Raw genomic sequence first — 17,647 nt, forward strand, 5'->3', positions numbered from 1 at the left:
ACAAGACTATTGGAAAAACCATAACTTTGACTATATGGATCTTTGTTGGCAAAGTAATGTCTCTGCTTTTTAATATGCTGTCATATTAAATGACCATATGTCATTTGGTCATAGATTCCCTGGTGGCTCAGATGGTAAAGTGCCTGTCTACAATGTGGGAGACCTGGGTTTGATCCCTGGGTCAGAAAGATCCCCTGGAGAAGGAAATGGCAATCCACTCCAGTACTATTGCCTGGAAAAGCCGATGGACAGAAGAGCCTGGTAGGCTACAGTCCATGGGGTTGCAAAGAGTCGGACACGACTTTACTTTCACTTTCTTCCAAGGAGTGTCTTTTAATTTCATGGTTGCAGTCACCATCTGCAGTGATTTTGGAGCCCAAGAAAATAAAGTCTCTCACTGTTTCCATCGTTTCCCCATCTATTTGCCGTGAAGTGATGAGACCGGATGCCATTATCTTCATTTTTTGAATGTTGAGTTTTAAGCCAGCTTCTTCATTCTGCTCTTTCACTTTCATCAAGAGGCTCTTCAGTTCCTCTTCACTTTCTGCCATAAGGGTGGTGTCATCTGCATATCTGAGGTTATGGATATTTCTCCTGGCAATCTTGATTCCAGCTTGTGCTTCATCCAGCCTGGCATGTCACATGATGTACTCTGCATATAAGTTAAATAAACAGGGTGACAATATACAGCCTTGACGTACTCATTTTCCCAATTTGTAACCAGTCTGTTGTTCCATGTCCAGTTGTAACTGTTGCTTCTTGAACTGCATACAGATTTCTCAGGAGGTGGGTAAGGTGGTCTGGTATTTCCGTCTCTTAAAGAATTTTCCACAGTATGTTGTGATCTACACAGTCAAAAGCTTTGACATAGTCAATAAAGCAGAAGTTGATGTTTTTCTGGAACTCTCACTTTTTCTATGATCCAACAGATGTTGACAATTTGATCTTTGGTTCCTCTGCCTTTTCTAAATCTAGCTTGAACATCTGGAAGTTCTTGGTTCACATACTGTTGAAGCCTGGCTTGGAGAATTTTGAGTACTACTTTGCTAGCATGTGAGATGAGTGCAATTGTGTGGTAGTTTGAACATTCTTTGGCTTTTCCTTTCTTTGGAATTGGAATGAAAACTGACCTTTTCCAGTCCTGTGGACACTGCTGAGTTTTCCAAGTTTGCTGGCATATTGAGTGCAGCACTTTGACAGCATCATCTTTTAGGATTTGAAATAGCTCAACTGGAATTCCATCACCTCCACTAGCTTTGTTCGTAGTGATGCTTCCTATGGCCCACTTGACTTTGCATTCCAGGATGTCTGATTTTAGGTGAGTGATTACACCATCGTGGTTATCTAGGTCAAGAAGATCTTTTTTGTATAGTTCTTCTGTGTATTCTTGCCACCTTTTCTTAATATCTTCTGCTTCTGTTAGGTCCATACCATTTCTGTTCTTTATTGTGCACATCTTTGCATGAAGTGTTCCCTTGGTATCTCTAATTTTCTTGAGGAGATCTTTTGCATTGATCACTGAAGAAGGCTTTCTTATCTCTCCTTGCTATTCTTTGGAACTCTGCATTCAAATGGGAATATCTTTCCTTTTCTCCTTTGCCTTTAGCTTCTCTTCTTTTCTCAGCTATTTGTAAGGCTTCCTCAGACAATCATTTTGCCTTTTTGCATTTTTTTTTTCTCTTAGATCTCTTAGATCCAGAGTGCCTGGATCCATGTAATAGACACTTCTTATTCTTGAATTATATTTCTAAGATATGGATCTCGGTGCTTATTAACATATAACCGATCCTTGGGGGAAAACCAATCCAGTTCTTGAGCTCTGGACACAATGTTAGGAATGGGTTATTACATAGGTGTGAAGAAGACATAACTAATTTGGGGACTTTGAAGCTTCACCAGTATGCGAATAATTCAAGAATAATACAGAATAGTTTTCATTTCCACAACTGGTACTCTCTCTAAATCACTACAGAATGTATTTTCCGACACTCATCTCTCCTGATTCTCTGTTTTATTGATCAGGATTTTAATGCGTCAAATGAGGAATACAGAATACATGTCTGTCAATCAAATCCAAAAAGATACCTGAGTGCAGTTTTTCACTGACATGCAGATAGTTTCTAGGAACAAGTGACATAAGAATTTTTGAAAAGGAAATGTAAATATTGCATTAGCTCTGGATCTCCCAGCTCCTCAGCTGCAAGAAGTAACAGCAACTTATAAAGGTTAAACAGGCATGTTTAGGACCCTGAGTGAAATTAAGTCTTCAGCCAACTGGATGGCATTGCAGAAAGCAAAGGTGTATCTCTGTGAATAAACTGAATGTACAGTTCAATACATACAGTTCAACACATTCATGTTTGCAGGGCTATTTGAGGTATTATAAGTCCTGGTACAAAATAATAAAAATGCAGATAGAACTATCAAATTCATCAGCTGCTACAATAAATTCAGATGCTCTCCAGAGCTGGCAAGGTGATGTCAAGAAAGTTAAACTTGAAGAATGAGTCTTGGATTTCTAAATGAGATCAGGGAAAAAAGAAAGCAGAGTTAATAGATGAAATCAAGACTGAAACAACCAACATTATGGCCTACATTTTGAAGAGAGGTTAATAATCAGTTCTTTCTCCTTGTTTTAAAATTGTTCCACCAAGAAACTGACATTGTTGTATGCTTTTTATTTTTTGATTTATTTAGCCTTCTTCAACAGTCATTGTTAGTTCAACAATATAACATATGGGGTACATTATTATAAAATAAGGACATAGCTGTATCAGTTATGCCATTAGTACATTTGTTAATACTCTTCCTTTTATAAGGCAAAGCACAGTTTGTTAACACTGTTTCAGATTATCTATATTTATAAGATTACTAATAGTGAGTGGTATATACTAAAGGTAGGAAATCTGCTCTCTGATATAACTGTCTTTAAACTATAATAGTCTTCTTAAAACATTACCATTCTGTAATTAAAAATAAAGCAATATTTTAGTATAATGTTAGGCAATAGTAATAACTACCCTGTCTGAGTAAATATGCACATACACATAAACACTAGCATACTTCAAGAAGTTAGTAAACATATTAATATTCTGATAAAATATATAAATAAAATATGACCTGGAATGAAATTACTGTTATGTACAAAAAAAGGAAAACTAGAATCCTTCCCTTCCCAACCTGTTGATTTCTAACAGCTTATAAACCTACATTACATCATTTGGAGTGCAAGGATTATTTCAAATTTGGAAAACAATAAAGAATAGTATGATTCAACTTCCTAAGAAAAGCAGTATGTATTATGTTTGAAGATTAATGTTCATTCCAATGTTAAAGAGACATTCTTTTGAATTTCTTTAGAGAGGTACTTGTAGTGTCTTTTATTAAGGAAAAATGCATCTTTAATATAGTAAAATGTTTTTTTACATTATTTGAAAATATTAGAAAATAAAAATATTGTGAAGATATAACATACTATTCCAATATATATGAGTTTCTTTAGTATTGTTATATAAGGAGTGAAATACTTGAACTAGTATCATAAATATTTTACTTTTGAGCACATGCTTTTTTCTTTCTGTCTTCATTCTCTTTGGCATTCTTTGTTTCCTATTTCCCTATTTTCCAACTTCTCTTTAGTGTTTTCTAATAGTCCTGGCTTTTCTACATATCTTACTTCATTAGCTGAATGTCTTTCAATTTCATTTCACCCTCATTTTCAATAAACAGTGGTTTCTACTATGTGAATATCCAACTGAACTTTCTCTTCTTTTTTCTTCTAAGAAAAGTGTTTTCTTTCTGAAATATAGTTATCTCTTTAGCTTAAATATATATGTATATTATATAATCACACACTTGAATATAGATTCACAGAGTTCTATGGAAATTCAATATATTATTGATGCAGTGTTCAGCAAGCTCATGGAATGACAAAAAATGAATCATATTTCATAATTAGTATCTTACATAGCCTCTGGTGATTCTGACTTAGCCGCATTGATCAGTGTTTTATGACTGCTCCATTTCTTCTTCTGGGCAGTCTTGAGGAACTACAGAAATGGAAGTCAAGGGTACATTAGAAGCATAGACCCTGACAGGCTGCCTTCATAGTAAATCTTGGTCACGTGTGTGTGCCTATTGTGGAGCAAGTGATGACTGCCTAGACAGTGACATGGTGTGAGTGCGGAGTACTGGAGATGTGCAGGAGTTTGCTTCTAGGCTCTGGTCACCCACCTAACTGAAAGCACAAGCTGGTTCACAGAGGGCTGTGCATTTAAGCAGTCTGGTCCACCTGGAGCACAGCTGGCTGCACTGGCTCCTCCTCCGAACGCTCTGCTTCATGGGAGGCTAGCACATAGTCTCCAGCATAGCGCACCTGCTGTGCCTGTTCCAGGACCACTGACTCCTCTTCTTCATCTTCCACAATAGTCAAGTCGACGTTGCTGTCCATGGCTGAGTCACTCCCTCTCGAGGTCGCTGTCCCAGCATCCCCCTCCATGCTCTTCCCTTCCACAAGGGCACTGGTGAGGGACGCTTCGGAAAGACCCTCTGCAAACGAGCTCTCCTCGTAGTCGTTGGCCATCTCACTGCTGGGCATGTCTTCTGATTTGGTCTCATTCTCTGCTGGGCTTTCTCCCTCTCGGACTTTCTTTCGCCCAAAAGTGAGAGGAGAGACCTTGAAAGGGGAGCTTTTCCCTGAGGATATTTTCTGGTGATTGGAAGTGAGAGATTTCTTAATCTTCTCTCTCCTCTCTACAGATACGATCTTTGTCCCCAGCTTGTTCATCTTCTTCTCAATGTTCTGGCGAGAAAATGCCTTTTTGAGACTATCCACTTTCCGGAGACTGGATCTTTTTATTCTCTCTGCCCTGCTCTCTTCCATCTTTTCTTCTGCGCTGTCTTCCAGGGCCTCCTCGTCGTGGGGCAATTCATCATCGGACGAGAGATCCACTGTGTGCAGAGTTTCCTCCAGGGACTTGTTTTCGTCAGCGTGCTCCCCCTCCTTCTCTTCCCCTGGGCTGGAAACTGGCTCTTTTGCAAACACACTGGCAGGGATCTCATTTTCTTCCTGAAAAGATGAGCAGTGTAGATTTCATGTTAAAATGCATATCACAAATAGTCCTGAACTGCTGTAATTTCTGTGTTATGTGTTTTTGGCATGACAGAAATCCAATGTCTGTGGCGTTAGCTTTCTAGAATACGAAGGGTTCATTCTAAACTGATCAAGTCATTCTGCCTCAGGCTGGGTAAGGCCAAGGGTTGCCTGTTGGGAATATTATGAGGGCATCTGGCAAGGGCTCTATCAGTGACAGGCAGGGAGGGAAGTGGGCTGTGGTGCAGATAGACCAGGAAGCTGCCTAGATAAAGGAGCTAAAGTAAGTTACTGTGAACTCAGAAGGGCCTCTCTCTCCTACCCTCAGGCTCTATTCCTGCCAAAACCCACTGCAAAAGAGCCTGGAGGTCAAATTAGAAGATAAAAGTGAGGACTTCCCAGTTCTTGCCCCTGCCCCCATCTTTTCCTCAAATGTTAGACACCAACATTTGTTAGACACCAGGTTCTCTCCTCAGGTAGAAGTCAAAAGAAAAGGTATAGTCAACCTTCATATCTGTTTTTTTCTAATGGGGCTTCCCAGGTGGTACTAGAGGTAAAGAATCAGCTTGCCGATGCAGGAGACATAAGAGATGCAGGTTCGATGCCTGGGTGAGGAAGATCCCCTGGAGGAGAGCAAAGCAACCCACTCCAGTATTCTTGCCTGGAGATCCCAAGGATAGAGGAGCCTGGCGGGCTACAGTCTATAGGGTTGCAAGGTTAGACACAACTGAAGCGACTAAGCATGCATAATTGTTCTAATGACATAAATTTGGAGTCAAGGATGGAAGGTCCAGCCTTACTGGGGACCCAACTCATGAAGGTTTAGAAGGTCCTTTGTGAGCATTATAAGGAGAGGTGATATACTATGGCCTTCTGGAATCATTGGGGGGACACATGCTGCCAGATAGCTTATCAAGCCTATCTGTTAAGTAGGACTTCCTTGGGCAAGAATACTTCAGCCCCCACCTAGAGTGAACAGAGAAACTCAGGAATCTGTTCCCCTCCCCTTATTCCCAGCACACCTCTTTTTCCAGCTTCTAGGTGTACAAGGATCTGCCTCTCACTGGGCTGCAGGGAGCAGAGCCTGAAAACTTGCCTCCAAAGTGCAAGGGAGATGGTTTTCCAGCATTGCAAAGCAAAGAGATTTGAATCCAGACAGCCTTGGGTCATACAGCAGAGGAATCCCTTTGATTTTTATACTTTTCTTTAAATATAGGACAATGAGAGCCAGCCAGCAAGGTGCCTTCACATTTTCACTGGGAGAAATGGCACTGTGGGCAGAACTTGTGGCAGGAGGCCTGAGTCTCAATCCTTGCTGGGAGGCCTTCAACAAATAGCTTAATCTCCGTGGGTCTCAGTTTCTTCCAAATGTGAGCAAGAGGATTTGACCTAGATTAGCAGCTTTCAGACTGCATTCCCAAGTGTGTGAGGGGTTCTGCAAGAATACTGAGGTGGGCCAGGCTCCAGAGCCCACTGCCAGCCAGGTTTGCAAGCCGAGTCTCAGTGTTACCTATTATATTGTGGACTGTCCAGTATACTTTCAGTTTGAAACATAACTGGCTTAGTGAATTTATAAGTCCATGTGGGAGCTAAACTTCTTGCAAAATTTATGTTAATGGTAAGAACTTTCCTTCCCATTTGACAATTTTGATTGACTGAAAAGTCAATAAAACTGGGGTTATGATCACAAATATGTTCTATGGGTGTATACCTTTAACTTCTCCCTACAAAGACTAAGTGAACTATGTTTTAATCTAGAGAAAATAAAAAATCCCTCTCCTTATTAACCACCAAGTAGTATAATTTCATTACTCTCCGAAAAGATATAGCCCCGTGTCTCCCCCTTACACACACATACTCATAACAGAGTTCTTTCCATGCGTTGGTTAGAAACAAAGTTTTGGGTAGAGCAGAAAGTGGGGCATCTGGTTGAAGAGGCTCCTTGGTAGAATGAAGAAATCACAAACTCTGTTCCCCAGAGCTTTCTCCACACTCTCCCATTTTGAATATCACAGAATGTGTCAGAAACACGGTATAATAAAGTAAGAAACTGAAAGGTGCTCGGGATTCCCATGAGTCGTTTATAACATGGACCTTTACAGAGAGCAGCTCTGCCATGTTACAAGTCTCGATTTGTCTCTTTCTCGTTGATGTGTATTCCCTGAGAGGGTGGAAACTTTTGTCTCTTGTTCACTGTTATGCCTCAGTGACTAGAGTAGTGCCTGACAGCTAGCAGCTATCTGTTGAATGAGTGTGTGTTGGGTGAGGAGGCTTCCTAAGAGAGCACTGAGGATGGAGCTTGCCCCTCTGTCGGACACTATGAAAGAATGGACTTAGCTCTGTGTCTGGAAGGACGTTTGCTGACTGCTGCTGCCACTGGGAAAGGAGAAGAACCAGGCCTATGGGGCTCGATGGTTTTCATTTTTAAGGAAGGATTTTATTCTCAGCGGATGAGTAGCAGACTACAGAAATAGCTAGGGCTCTGATACTTAGTCCAGAAGCAAAATTACTTCTGGGATTTGACAAGAGGGTTGGGAAGGTTTGACAGGAGTTACTTGCAGGAAAGGAAGAAACCAAGAGCTCAGTGAAATGTTATTAAAAGTCCTTAGTGAAGAAGGCAGAAAGTCAGGTGGAAAACTGTAAAAATAAGCCTTGGTTACTAGGCAAGAAGTACATTTCGTGTAGTATAATCTCAGGGTAATCAAAAGATTTCTCTGATAACTTCCCTTTCTTCAACCTCCATAAAAGATGGACAAATTAATTGTACTTCTAAAAGACTTAAACTAATAATATTTCATTTTTAATACAGTATAAATTTTATGGTCAAAAAAGCACAGTTAACTGTTGAGTCTTAGACTTTTGTCTCACTTATTGTGTGTCCTTTGAGGACAGGTTTGGGAAAAGTCCATTATCAGGTGAATCAGAAGTCATCTGTTGGTAGATCACACTGCATGCATGAGGGCAGTTGAGGAAAGGTGGAAAACCCAATTGAATTCTTTCATACAATGCTGGGGAAATTTATATAAGAACTCTTTGATGCCAACTATGAAAGTAAACCCAGCAGATACAGACATAATCCAGAATGAGTTGGATGTGTCTTTATGCAACTGGAAACAAGTGAGATGTGTCTTTTGGCCAACTGCTATGCTTCTGCTGTCACCTTAATTACTCAAGCGGTATTTTGTGTTATGTCTACTGGACACTGTTTATTTTATGACTTCTTATAGTTCTGTTCTGAAGGTCAGTCCTTTCCTTTCACACAGAAATTTGTGAATATCTAAGTACATTAGGTCTTACACTTCCATAATGTTTGTTTAGAAACCAAAGAATGCTAACACTCTTCAAAATCTCTATTCTTCAATAAAATATATAGATGCATTTGACTATCAAGTAACTGTTAGAGTGGTGGAAATTCAACTTGAACTACAGACAGTGGCTCCTCTGTAATTGCATTGTTCCCTGAGTGTCCAGTCTTACCCACTCACCTGTCTTGTTTAGTCCCTAACATACATACCTCATGGAAACACGTGATATTTCACCTGCCTATGGGTGAGGTGATACTTCTCCCTTCAGACTCCTGCTGTAATGTTTTTAATCTATTTTCTCTTAAATATTCTAAGATTGATGGCTCTTTCAAGGGAGAGGATCAAATATCATCCTCAATTCTGTCAAGGTTTAACTATGCTAGTTACCTATATATTCACTTAGGGTTTGTAACTTCTTAATATGGCATTAAGAATCCCTTATGGGTTGCGTGGCTTCCATGGGTAGTTCTTCCCAGTAGAGGCCTCCAGTAGCAGTTGACTGTTTGCCTTGCAGATTTATTTGCGAAAAGGTATGTAGCCCCACTGATGCAGCTGCTCCTGGTTCTGACCTTTTAAAGGATCATGTAAAAGTGAAAAGTGTTAGTCGCTCACTTGTGTTCGACTCTTTGTGATCCCGTGGACTGTAGCCTACCAGGTTCCTCTGTCTATGGAATTCTCCAGACAGGCATGCTGGAATGGGCCATCATTCAGCACACTTCTAACATATATGAATATTAATATTATTTGAATGTTTTCATGCTTATACCGTGAAAGAGAAAAGGAGTGAAAAGAACTCTTGAGAAGCGGTATTTTTCCTTGCAGTTTCTCTTGTTTGCTGTTCATATTAATTATTGTTAACTAATAGTCTCCATCTTGTATGTAGATATCAACACAGAGAAACTGGAAAACATGCTGGGCATTTCTTGGGTTGATGCTCATGGAAGCAAAGCCTCTTTGCACATAAAAAATAGATATATACAATGTTAAAGGAGAAGATTCTATGACTAGCGTTAGAAAAGGAAGCCTACAGTGTCAAAGCTTGAATAGGCAGTTTGCTCTCCTGTCACTAACTTATCATTCTCATTGTTAGGAAACAACAAAGGTGGTTACATTCCCACAGGGATGTGGTGGCATCCTGGAGGGATATGAGGACCATAAATTTGTGTCCATGGAATGTTTTATCCAATAATCTCTAAATACTAGTTATTAAAATGGAATCATGCCCACCTGACATTTTGATTTATAGGTCTCTTTTACACATTGATGGTTTTCTCCGATTTGTGTTTCTGGAGGTATAGATTGCCAAGTGGATAAAGCCATTGATTAGAACTGCACCCCTAAGGCAGCTGTCAGTGGAATCAGCAAGTCATAAGAATAAAATGCATTAGTTATAATCCCTGAGCAGTCTTTCACATTCTCGAGGATTTAAAAGTTTCATTATTTTTCAGTGTTATCAAGGGTTCAATTCTTTTTTAAGATCACACTGGTTAGGTGTTCTTTGTTGTACACAAAACCCCACAAAACAAAAAACAAATCACACTGAATTATTTAAAAGCTCTTGTAGAAAACCCAGTAAACATGAACTTTGCCATAATGAGATTATAGTATTTATTTTCCCTCATTTCATAATTCAACTATAATTTATATTATTAATCAAATGAAACCTTGCTAGTCACTTTGTTTCTGAGGGCCTCTGCTCCTCTGATATAAAATGAGGTTAAACTAAATGATTATTGAGGTGCTGGTGGCTCAGATGATAAAACATCTGCCCTCAATGTGGGAGACCCAGGTTCGGTCCCTGGGTTGGGAAAATCCCCTGGGGAAGGAAATGGCAACCCACTGTAGTACTCTTGGCTAGAAAATTTCATGGACGGAGGAGTCTGGTGGGCTACAGTCCATAGGGTTGCAAAGTGTTGGACATGACTGAGCTACTTCACTTTCTAGCTCTAAAATACTTGATTCTGTGATATTAACTTAAATCTCATAAAAAACTTGTTAACAGATTGCAAAAGTGATCTCACAGGTACAAATGCCAAACTTTTTTTTTTATTTTCATTCAAGAATCAAAACTGTAGGACCTGAGTTGCACTGGAGAACATTTATTTGTTCAAATAGATACAGATTACAAAACAACAGAGTGGGCAACATTTACTTGGAAGCCTTGCATCTGAGAATCTAGACTTTTAATATATGAGAGAAGTAATGATGTTTTTGAAGAAATACTGACCACAATCAGTTATTTGTTTAAAATGCCCGAGACAATGCTGGCATTCAGTAAGTATAAATTATAACATAAAAACTAGTATTTTGTTTATCTCCTCAACTAAAGGTCACTGGATAATTAGCATATCAAAACCAAATCCCCTTATTGGAATATTAATCAATGTGATATAAACATCGTGAGTTGTCATATAAATGTGGCTTTGATTACCTATATGTTCATTTCTTCTAAGTCTGTACTAAATTAATGGTTTTCAGAACAGTGGCTTTGGATGAAGTATAGTCTATAAAAAAATCAATTAAAATAGTCTGAAGATGTTATAATTTTAGCACCTTTCTAAAATTCTGTTCTTATCAAAGGAACCCAAATGATGAATATTTGAACACATCTATAGGCTTGGTTCTCCATGAATTATAGTCATAGTAAATATCTAACTTCTACTCTTTTCACCCAATTTCACAATTTTATGTGGATGAAAGTGTAAATTGTTCATGAGTACTCTCATTTTTTCCCTGGATTTGAAATCATTCCCAGACTGCTTTTTCAAATAATCATTACTAGAACTTTAAGAGGCCTTAAGTGAGTATCACACCCTCAGGGCCAGTTACTGTGAAATTCTAGTCTCTTCAATCAACAGAGAAAATTTCCTCTTAACAGTAAATTCACTGATTTTCTGTACAGATTTTATTTTTAGTAAAAGATACCTATGCATGTACAAGCAAAGTATTAGCCTTATTAGTCTTTAGCATTTGCTTTATGATCAGCAACCCCAGTGAGTCTTATTTCATTTATACCGGCTTCTGTCACAGTATTTTGAATTCAAACATAGATCTTAAGCTATTATTTTTAAAAAATATAAAAAGGGAAGCTGCTAAATTTAACAGGAATTTTACAGTTTATTTTATTGCTCAAAAGGAGATGAATTTTCTCCAGTTTTAGATTCTACTGGTTATAATTTGAAGTAATTGCTAATGCACGAGAGGCTTAACAGCTACAACCAATGTTGTAAGTTCAGCAGACTTAAATGACTTTTTAAATAGGAAAAATTTCAGAATTAAAAAAAAATGCTAATATATAAGTATCTAGTAGATCAACAAATCAACCAACCAAAAGGCACCAGCAGATTTTAGACAACACAACAGGACTTCACAAACTGGAAACATAATCTTCTAAACACTACAAGACTGAATGTGTTCTGGTCAGATGACAGATTTTCTTCCTCACTCTTGCTTTTACATTAATTTTTTTTTTTTTTTGTCTGAAACCAGAAAACCAATGGATTTAAGAAGGGAAAGTCTAGCATAGGAGCCAAGTAGACCAAAAATGAGAAACAATTTCAAGACCCGAAGTGGTGCCTGGTACAGTCTCTGCCCTCCTCACTCTTCAGGTCTAGAGAGTATCTACCCTACGCCCCAGCATGGTGAAGACTGTGCAGCTACTAGAAGGGTGTATGCAGAGTAGGCCCTGTGGGCAGAGGCCTGTGCTCTTAAAGGATTTTGCTTTCTTGTCCTCTGCTGGTAACCAATTTCACCAAGGCAGTTGTTATACAATGTATGGCAAGAAGTGGGAGTGAGTAAATGAATGTAGCTTTTAATATGTAGCTTTTAATAAATAGCACATAAAAAAGCAAAAGCATGGCTGTTTGCAGATCCTAGGTAGGGTGGGATCAAGTTTTTACTAAAAAGCCATATTTCTAACCAGCACAAGTATAGCCGCCACTCCATGCAAATCCACCCAGGAAGAGCTTCTATTCTTTGAGCTCTTACACCATGACAGTTACTAACCATTTTGAATATGTTAATCCACTTATTTCTCACCCTATGAGAAAGAGATGTGGGAAGAAACATTAATATTTAAGAGCACACATTTTGGAATCAATTAAATATGAGGTTAAATTCCAGCTTCACCACTGCTTACTAAATAACTTCAGACAAGATGTAAGCATCTCTGAATCTCAGCATCCTCATCTGTAAATTGGGGCAACTGAGATAAACGACAGAAAGATGCTTAGCAGATTCTGCAGGGCTTATTAAGAGCTCAAAATACTTTTGATCTTATTAATATATTCAAATATTAATAAGATGTATAGATGAGGGAAAAGCTAGAAAATGTGCATAAGAGGACATAATTGATCAGCAGTGAAACTAGGAATTGAAACAGTGTCTATATGACAAAATGTATGTTTTTTCAACCCCTATACTGGACCACTCTATAACACAACTTATTATTATATCCATTGGCATAATGAATATAGTAATATAAGAACTGTAATGGATATAATAATTTACCACTCTAAAACCCCCTACTTTAAAAATAGTCCAGAAAGAGGAAGTTTCCCATTGAAGGACTTCACTTATATTTGTTTTTTTCAAAATGGTCAGTTTGCAGTGAGTGTCCTGATAGTTAATATTTCTGAAATACTTTAGGCTAATAAAAGATCTTACATGACTTAAAAAAGGTCCAGTTCCTTGCCTCTAATCATTTGTCTCCTAAACTGTTCTTTAGAAAATGTCCTTGGGTGCTGTTTGCTAAGAGGCTCTGAATGGAGCCGAACACACTGCTTTGGATTCTTGTAGGCTCTACAATGGTCTTAAGCCCATTTCACCTTATCCTCACTATATGGAGAATTCCTATAATTTCTGGCAGCAATTTCACACCTGTCAATCCACTGTGACAAAAAGACCATGGCAGGGCTTCACCAGCAGGGCATGTTTTTAAGTTTCCAACAGTTGTTTTTTTTTTTCAAATGTTATATTTACAGTTCCCTTGAAATTTTTAGTTACATATCTTCCCCCACCCCTCCCTCCAGCACCCACAGAACATCCGTGGCAAAACAAAACAAAAACTGATCCCAGCATATTGTGATTTCCTCTACTAGATAAATAATTTCTTGTTTTTCCTCCTTCACCGAGGGATAGGACAAGAGATAATCTCTCTGATTCATACTGGAAGGAGGGAAATTTCCTTTGATGACTCAGATTTAAACAGGTCTGTACATGTTTGGTTTTGTTTGGAGATCAGTATTTAATTTAGAAATGCCTTGAGAGTTGAGATTTATAATATCTTTTAGACTAATAACATAGGGATCTTGTATGTCTTGGGAAAGGCGCAGTTACCATATCTCTCTTCAGTTCATCTGGTGCATGAAAAGCTATTTCATTTACATTAAACGCTAAAAAATTTCCAGACTGCAAAAGCCTGCAACGTATAGGAGGACATCAGCTGCCTGAAGCTTTATAACATCAAGTGTAGTTTAGGGAGGACAAAAAGCAGCGAGATGAGTCTTCCCTTTTATGGAGTAAGGGGGCCTAGGTTCTGACTTGGCAGAGCAGATTCATTTAGAAAAAGAAGGCTCCCTCGGTTTAAATTCCAGTTTCTAAATCTCTTTGGGGAGATGAAGGCTCTTCTTGTGTGCCTTTCACAATCAAACAGTTGGTTATAGCCTCTCCCCTCCATGGCTTTGAAATCCTCTCCTATTCACATGGTCACAACCAGACAGCCCTGGGGCAGGGATGGCAGTTGCTTCCTGGGCTCTGCACTGGCTGGGTTCCACCGGGCGGAAGGGCTTCTAGCATTAGGCAGGGCTGCCCTTGGATTGACAAATGCCCACTACTTGGCGGAACAACAGCCCCACGCAACCTCCCTGTCCCCAAATAGCCTTTTGCTACATTAATTGCATCATTGAGGCATTAAAAAAATTAAGTGGCCATTTTATTCCAAGGCAACCATTTGAAGAAGAAAATATTCTGGACTAGCCTTTGTAACTATTTTACTTTACAGTTATGGTCTGAGTAATGACAAGCATATCTAGCATGTGTGCAGAGTTATGCTCTATAGTTTTAGTGCATTGTTTGCTAGAAAAGAGCGCAAGAAGATTGCTTTGACCAAAAGTCATAATAGGAAGAGGCTAGTTCATTTCTAATGGAATCAGTCATCAGTACTTAGTTCCCCAAACACTGGTGACCTTTGGACAAAGGGATGCTTTAAAAAGTTATAAATTTGACTTGTTGCTTAAAAACACAACTTACACGATTCCCTCATTTCCACAAAGAGTTAATAAATAGCCGCTGAATTAATTTGCCCTGTCCAACTAACAGCTGCAGTCAGAGCCCCACGTTCACAATGCAGAGAGACAAATGAATTTGACGAGGGTGCCTGCACCTGCTCACCTTCCCAACCTGTACGGAGTGCATCCACGTGCTTTTGACAAATGACTCCACCCTGCTAACTCATGAGGCACCGGCCTTGGGTTCAGGCTGCAGTTATCCGGGAAATTCCTACCGCCCGCGTGCAGACTTCACAGGCGCCTGCACAAGGCAGAGGACAATGCATTGTGTATGTGTGTGCATGTGTGTGTGTGTGATCTCTGACAGGCAGGACAGACGTACAAATGGCTGGGAGAGCCAAGCAGACTGAAATCTTGGATGCCGAGGAGGCCCAGCTGGGTGGGAGGAGAGCAGGGGCACTGACCTGGAAGATGAGCACTTTGAAGTGGTTGCGCCGGAGGAGCTGGGCGTGGTTGTTCTCCAGCCGCTTCACCTGCGCGCTCTGCCTCTCCATGCGCTCCTTGACGGCACGCGTGTGCGCGCTAACCTTGCGCGACTTCTCCAGCAGCTTGCTCACCGTGTTGCTGGTGGAGGCCTGGTACTTGGAGAGCTTGGTGAGGTCGTTCTGGATACCCTTCACCGAGCCCTCCAGGCTGATTTGCCGCTGCTCCATCTTATGCTGGTTCTCCTGCACGGCATCGAGCATGTTCACCAGTTTGTCCAGGAGCGTGAGCACCGTGACAGCGTTCACCTGCGAGTTGTCCCGGATGGCTTCCTCCGTGCTCCCCAGATGCAGGCTGGGGCTCGGCGTGGAGGACGGCACTGGACTGGAGCTGGCCGCCTTCTCCGGCTGCATGTTGGGACCTGGGTGCTGGAACTTTTCAGCTTGTACAGCGTCCTCCCCTATGGCTGCTGCACAGATGGGCACTTTCCTCTGGCCCCGGTGAGAAGGACTGGTGGTTAGGGGGTGCCTAGCCTCGCCCTCTGGTTTGAGCTCGGAGCACCGCTCTCTAGGACTGGCAGAGGTTCAGACAGTCAACAACTGGCTACACTGATCAGGGGAATCGCATTCCAGCTGCTCTTAAAAGACCTACTCCACCCAGTGGGAGGCGAAGGATACAGAACTGAGAACCACTCAGGGTTCAGAGGCATGTACACAGCTTCCTAATTGCGTTCTCCTTGGCACAGGGCACTTTCCTGCAGGTTTAACTTTTCTTTCCTGTGCCTCTTCCTTTTTAAGAATAAGTTCAATGTCATATTTCACTCCTGACTTCATCTAGAGGCGGAGAGAAACATGCTAATTTGGCCCAGGGCCACAGCCTCCAATTGGCTAAAGCTAGTAAACTTTTCTCTGGCAGCTATGCTACGTATGCTGCAGATGCCTGGTTTTTTTTTTCCCCTGGATACAAGTTATTGTAATGGAAAGTATTGTTTGCCTTTGCCCTGGAACAGACCGATGGGCTTCAGAATGCCTGGTGTCCACTGAAAGAGGCCAAATTTAAAGGGTACTTGCAGTCAAGCCCGTAGTGTTGGTTTTTAATTTTCAAAGGGATAGAAGTAACTGATAATGACAAGAAGAACAGCCCAGTTCTTACTTTTGTAATTGGAGATGCAAGATAAAATGAAAGAGACTGAAATTCAGGGATGTTAAAACATCCAATCCTGTTATGGACAGTTATCATGTAATATAGATGGGAACTTTTTGAATAACTACTTTAAACAGTTTCTAAGGCACTGGCAACCCACTCCAGTACTCTTGCCTGGAGAATCCCATGGCCGGAGGAGCCTGGTAGGCTGCCTCCATGGGGTCCGTACGAGTTGGACACGACTGAGCGACTTCACTTTCACTTTTCTCCTTCATGCATTGGAGAAGGAAATGACAACCCACTCCAGTGTTCTTGCCTGGAGAATCCCAGGGACTGGGGAGCCTGGTGGGCTGCCGTCTCTGGGGTCGCACAGAATCGGGCACGACTGAAGCGACTTAGCAGCAGCAGCAGCAGCATGAGAAGTAAAATTGAAACAGGGAAAGCCAAATAAAAAAGGTGTGTGTGATCTGTTTAAGAACGTACCATGCTGATTTATTGTAACTAATTTTGAATCAGGGCGGAGAGGTTTTCTCAAATGCTCACCTCTGCAAGGCATTTATTGACATGTGCCCAGAAGTACGACTCTCAGGCAGGTTGAGTTGGAGTTTCTGAAGTGCTTCTAATGTTTGACATTTCCAAATTCCTGCTCAGTGAAGTGGCACACCTGTTCTGAAAAGTGGCCCTGCTCAGCTGAGCCCTTGGGACATGGGGCTTATTTCCTGAAACGACTTTACATGCTTGAATTGATTTTAAATGTATCCAGCCTTTGAAAGAGCTTTAGCAGAAAGTTTGTAATAGGCCTTCTATGAACAGTTTTGAGAACAAATGCCAGCTGATTTTGGGTCAGGGATTGATAATGGATAAAGTGCCATTCTTCAATGGCAGCATCTACATGTGAGCCAGTCAGTCAGTAGGTCATTCATTGTCACATTTATTGAACACGTGAGTTTACACTATCTGCTCAGTTCTTTGCTTGGTGAACTGTCTAGAGAATACTCATAAAGTGTGGTCTAAGACCCTGTCCTCAGTGCATATGCCTGCTAATTAGGGAGATGAATCAAAGATTTTACAGAGGCCCCCAGTTTTCTTCAGATAATTGGTACCCCCCCAAACCCACTTAAATTGAATCATTTAAAAATAGGAAAAAATAAAAGTATTTGGTTGAGACGTTATCTTTAAAAAATGTAAGAAAATTATTAAAATTGATTTACCTTACATTTAACAAAATGTAGTTGGTCGATGATGTGTTAAATATTAGAACAAAAGCTGAATCAAGTGTTGATTTTGAGAAGCATAATTTTCTAACAAAATTATGTGGTATCATGACACAATGTCCTTTTTACATTTGACTTCTGTGGGCAAATCATAAAGAGGGTCATTATTGCAAAAATATTTGA

At 40.3% G+C, this 17,647-nt stretch overlaps 1 protein-coding gene across 1 annotated transcript; it reads right to left on the reverse strand.

The window, feature by feature from the left end:
• Window positions 1-2,663: 2,663 nt before the first annotated feature.
• CAVIN2 (caveolae associated protein 2) lies at window positions 2,664-15,922 on the reverse strand. The gene is made up of 2 exons (XM_061440641.1): window positions 15,089-15,922; window positions 2,664-5,068 (listed from the first exon to the last, which is right to left on the reverse strand). Exons 1-2 carry the CDS (start codon window positions 15,518-15,520, stop codon window positions 4,274-4,276), a joined length of 1,227 nt encoding a protein of 408 aa, XP_061296625.1. The 5' UTR covers window positions 15,521-15,922; the 3' UTR covers window positions 2,664-4,273.
• Window positions 15,923-17,647: the final 1,725 nt, after the last annotated feature.

Source organism: Bos javanicus, chromosome 2 (assembly GCF_032452875.1).
Source record: "Bos javanicus breed banteng chromosome 2, ARS-OSU_banteng_1.0, whole genome shotgun sequence".
NCBI classification, from domain to species: domain Eukaryota; kingdom Metazoa; phylum Chordata; class Mammalia; order Artiodactyla; family Bovidae; genus Bos; species Bos javanicus.

Bases quoted from the DNA above. Each gene is read 5' to 3' on its own strand.
- CAVIN2 (XM_061440641.1), bottom strand. From the start codon at position 15,520: ATGCAGCCGGAGAAGGCGGCCAGCTCCAGTCCAGTGCCGTCCTCCACG. The intron at 5,069-15,088 runs GTCAGTGCCCCT...TCATCTTTTCAG, and splicing joins TCAAAGTGCTCATCTTCCAG to GAAGAAAATGAGATCCCTGC.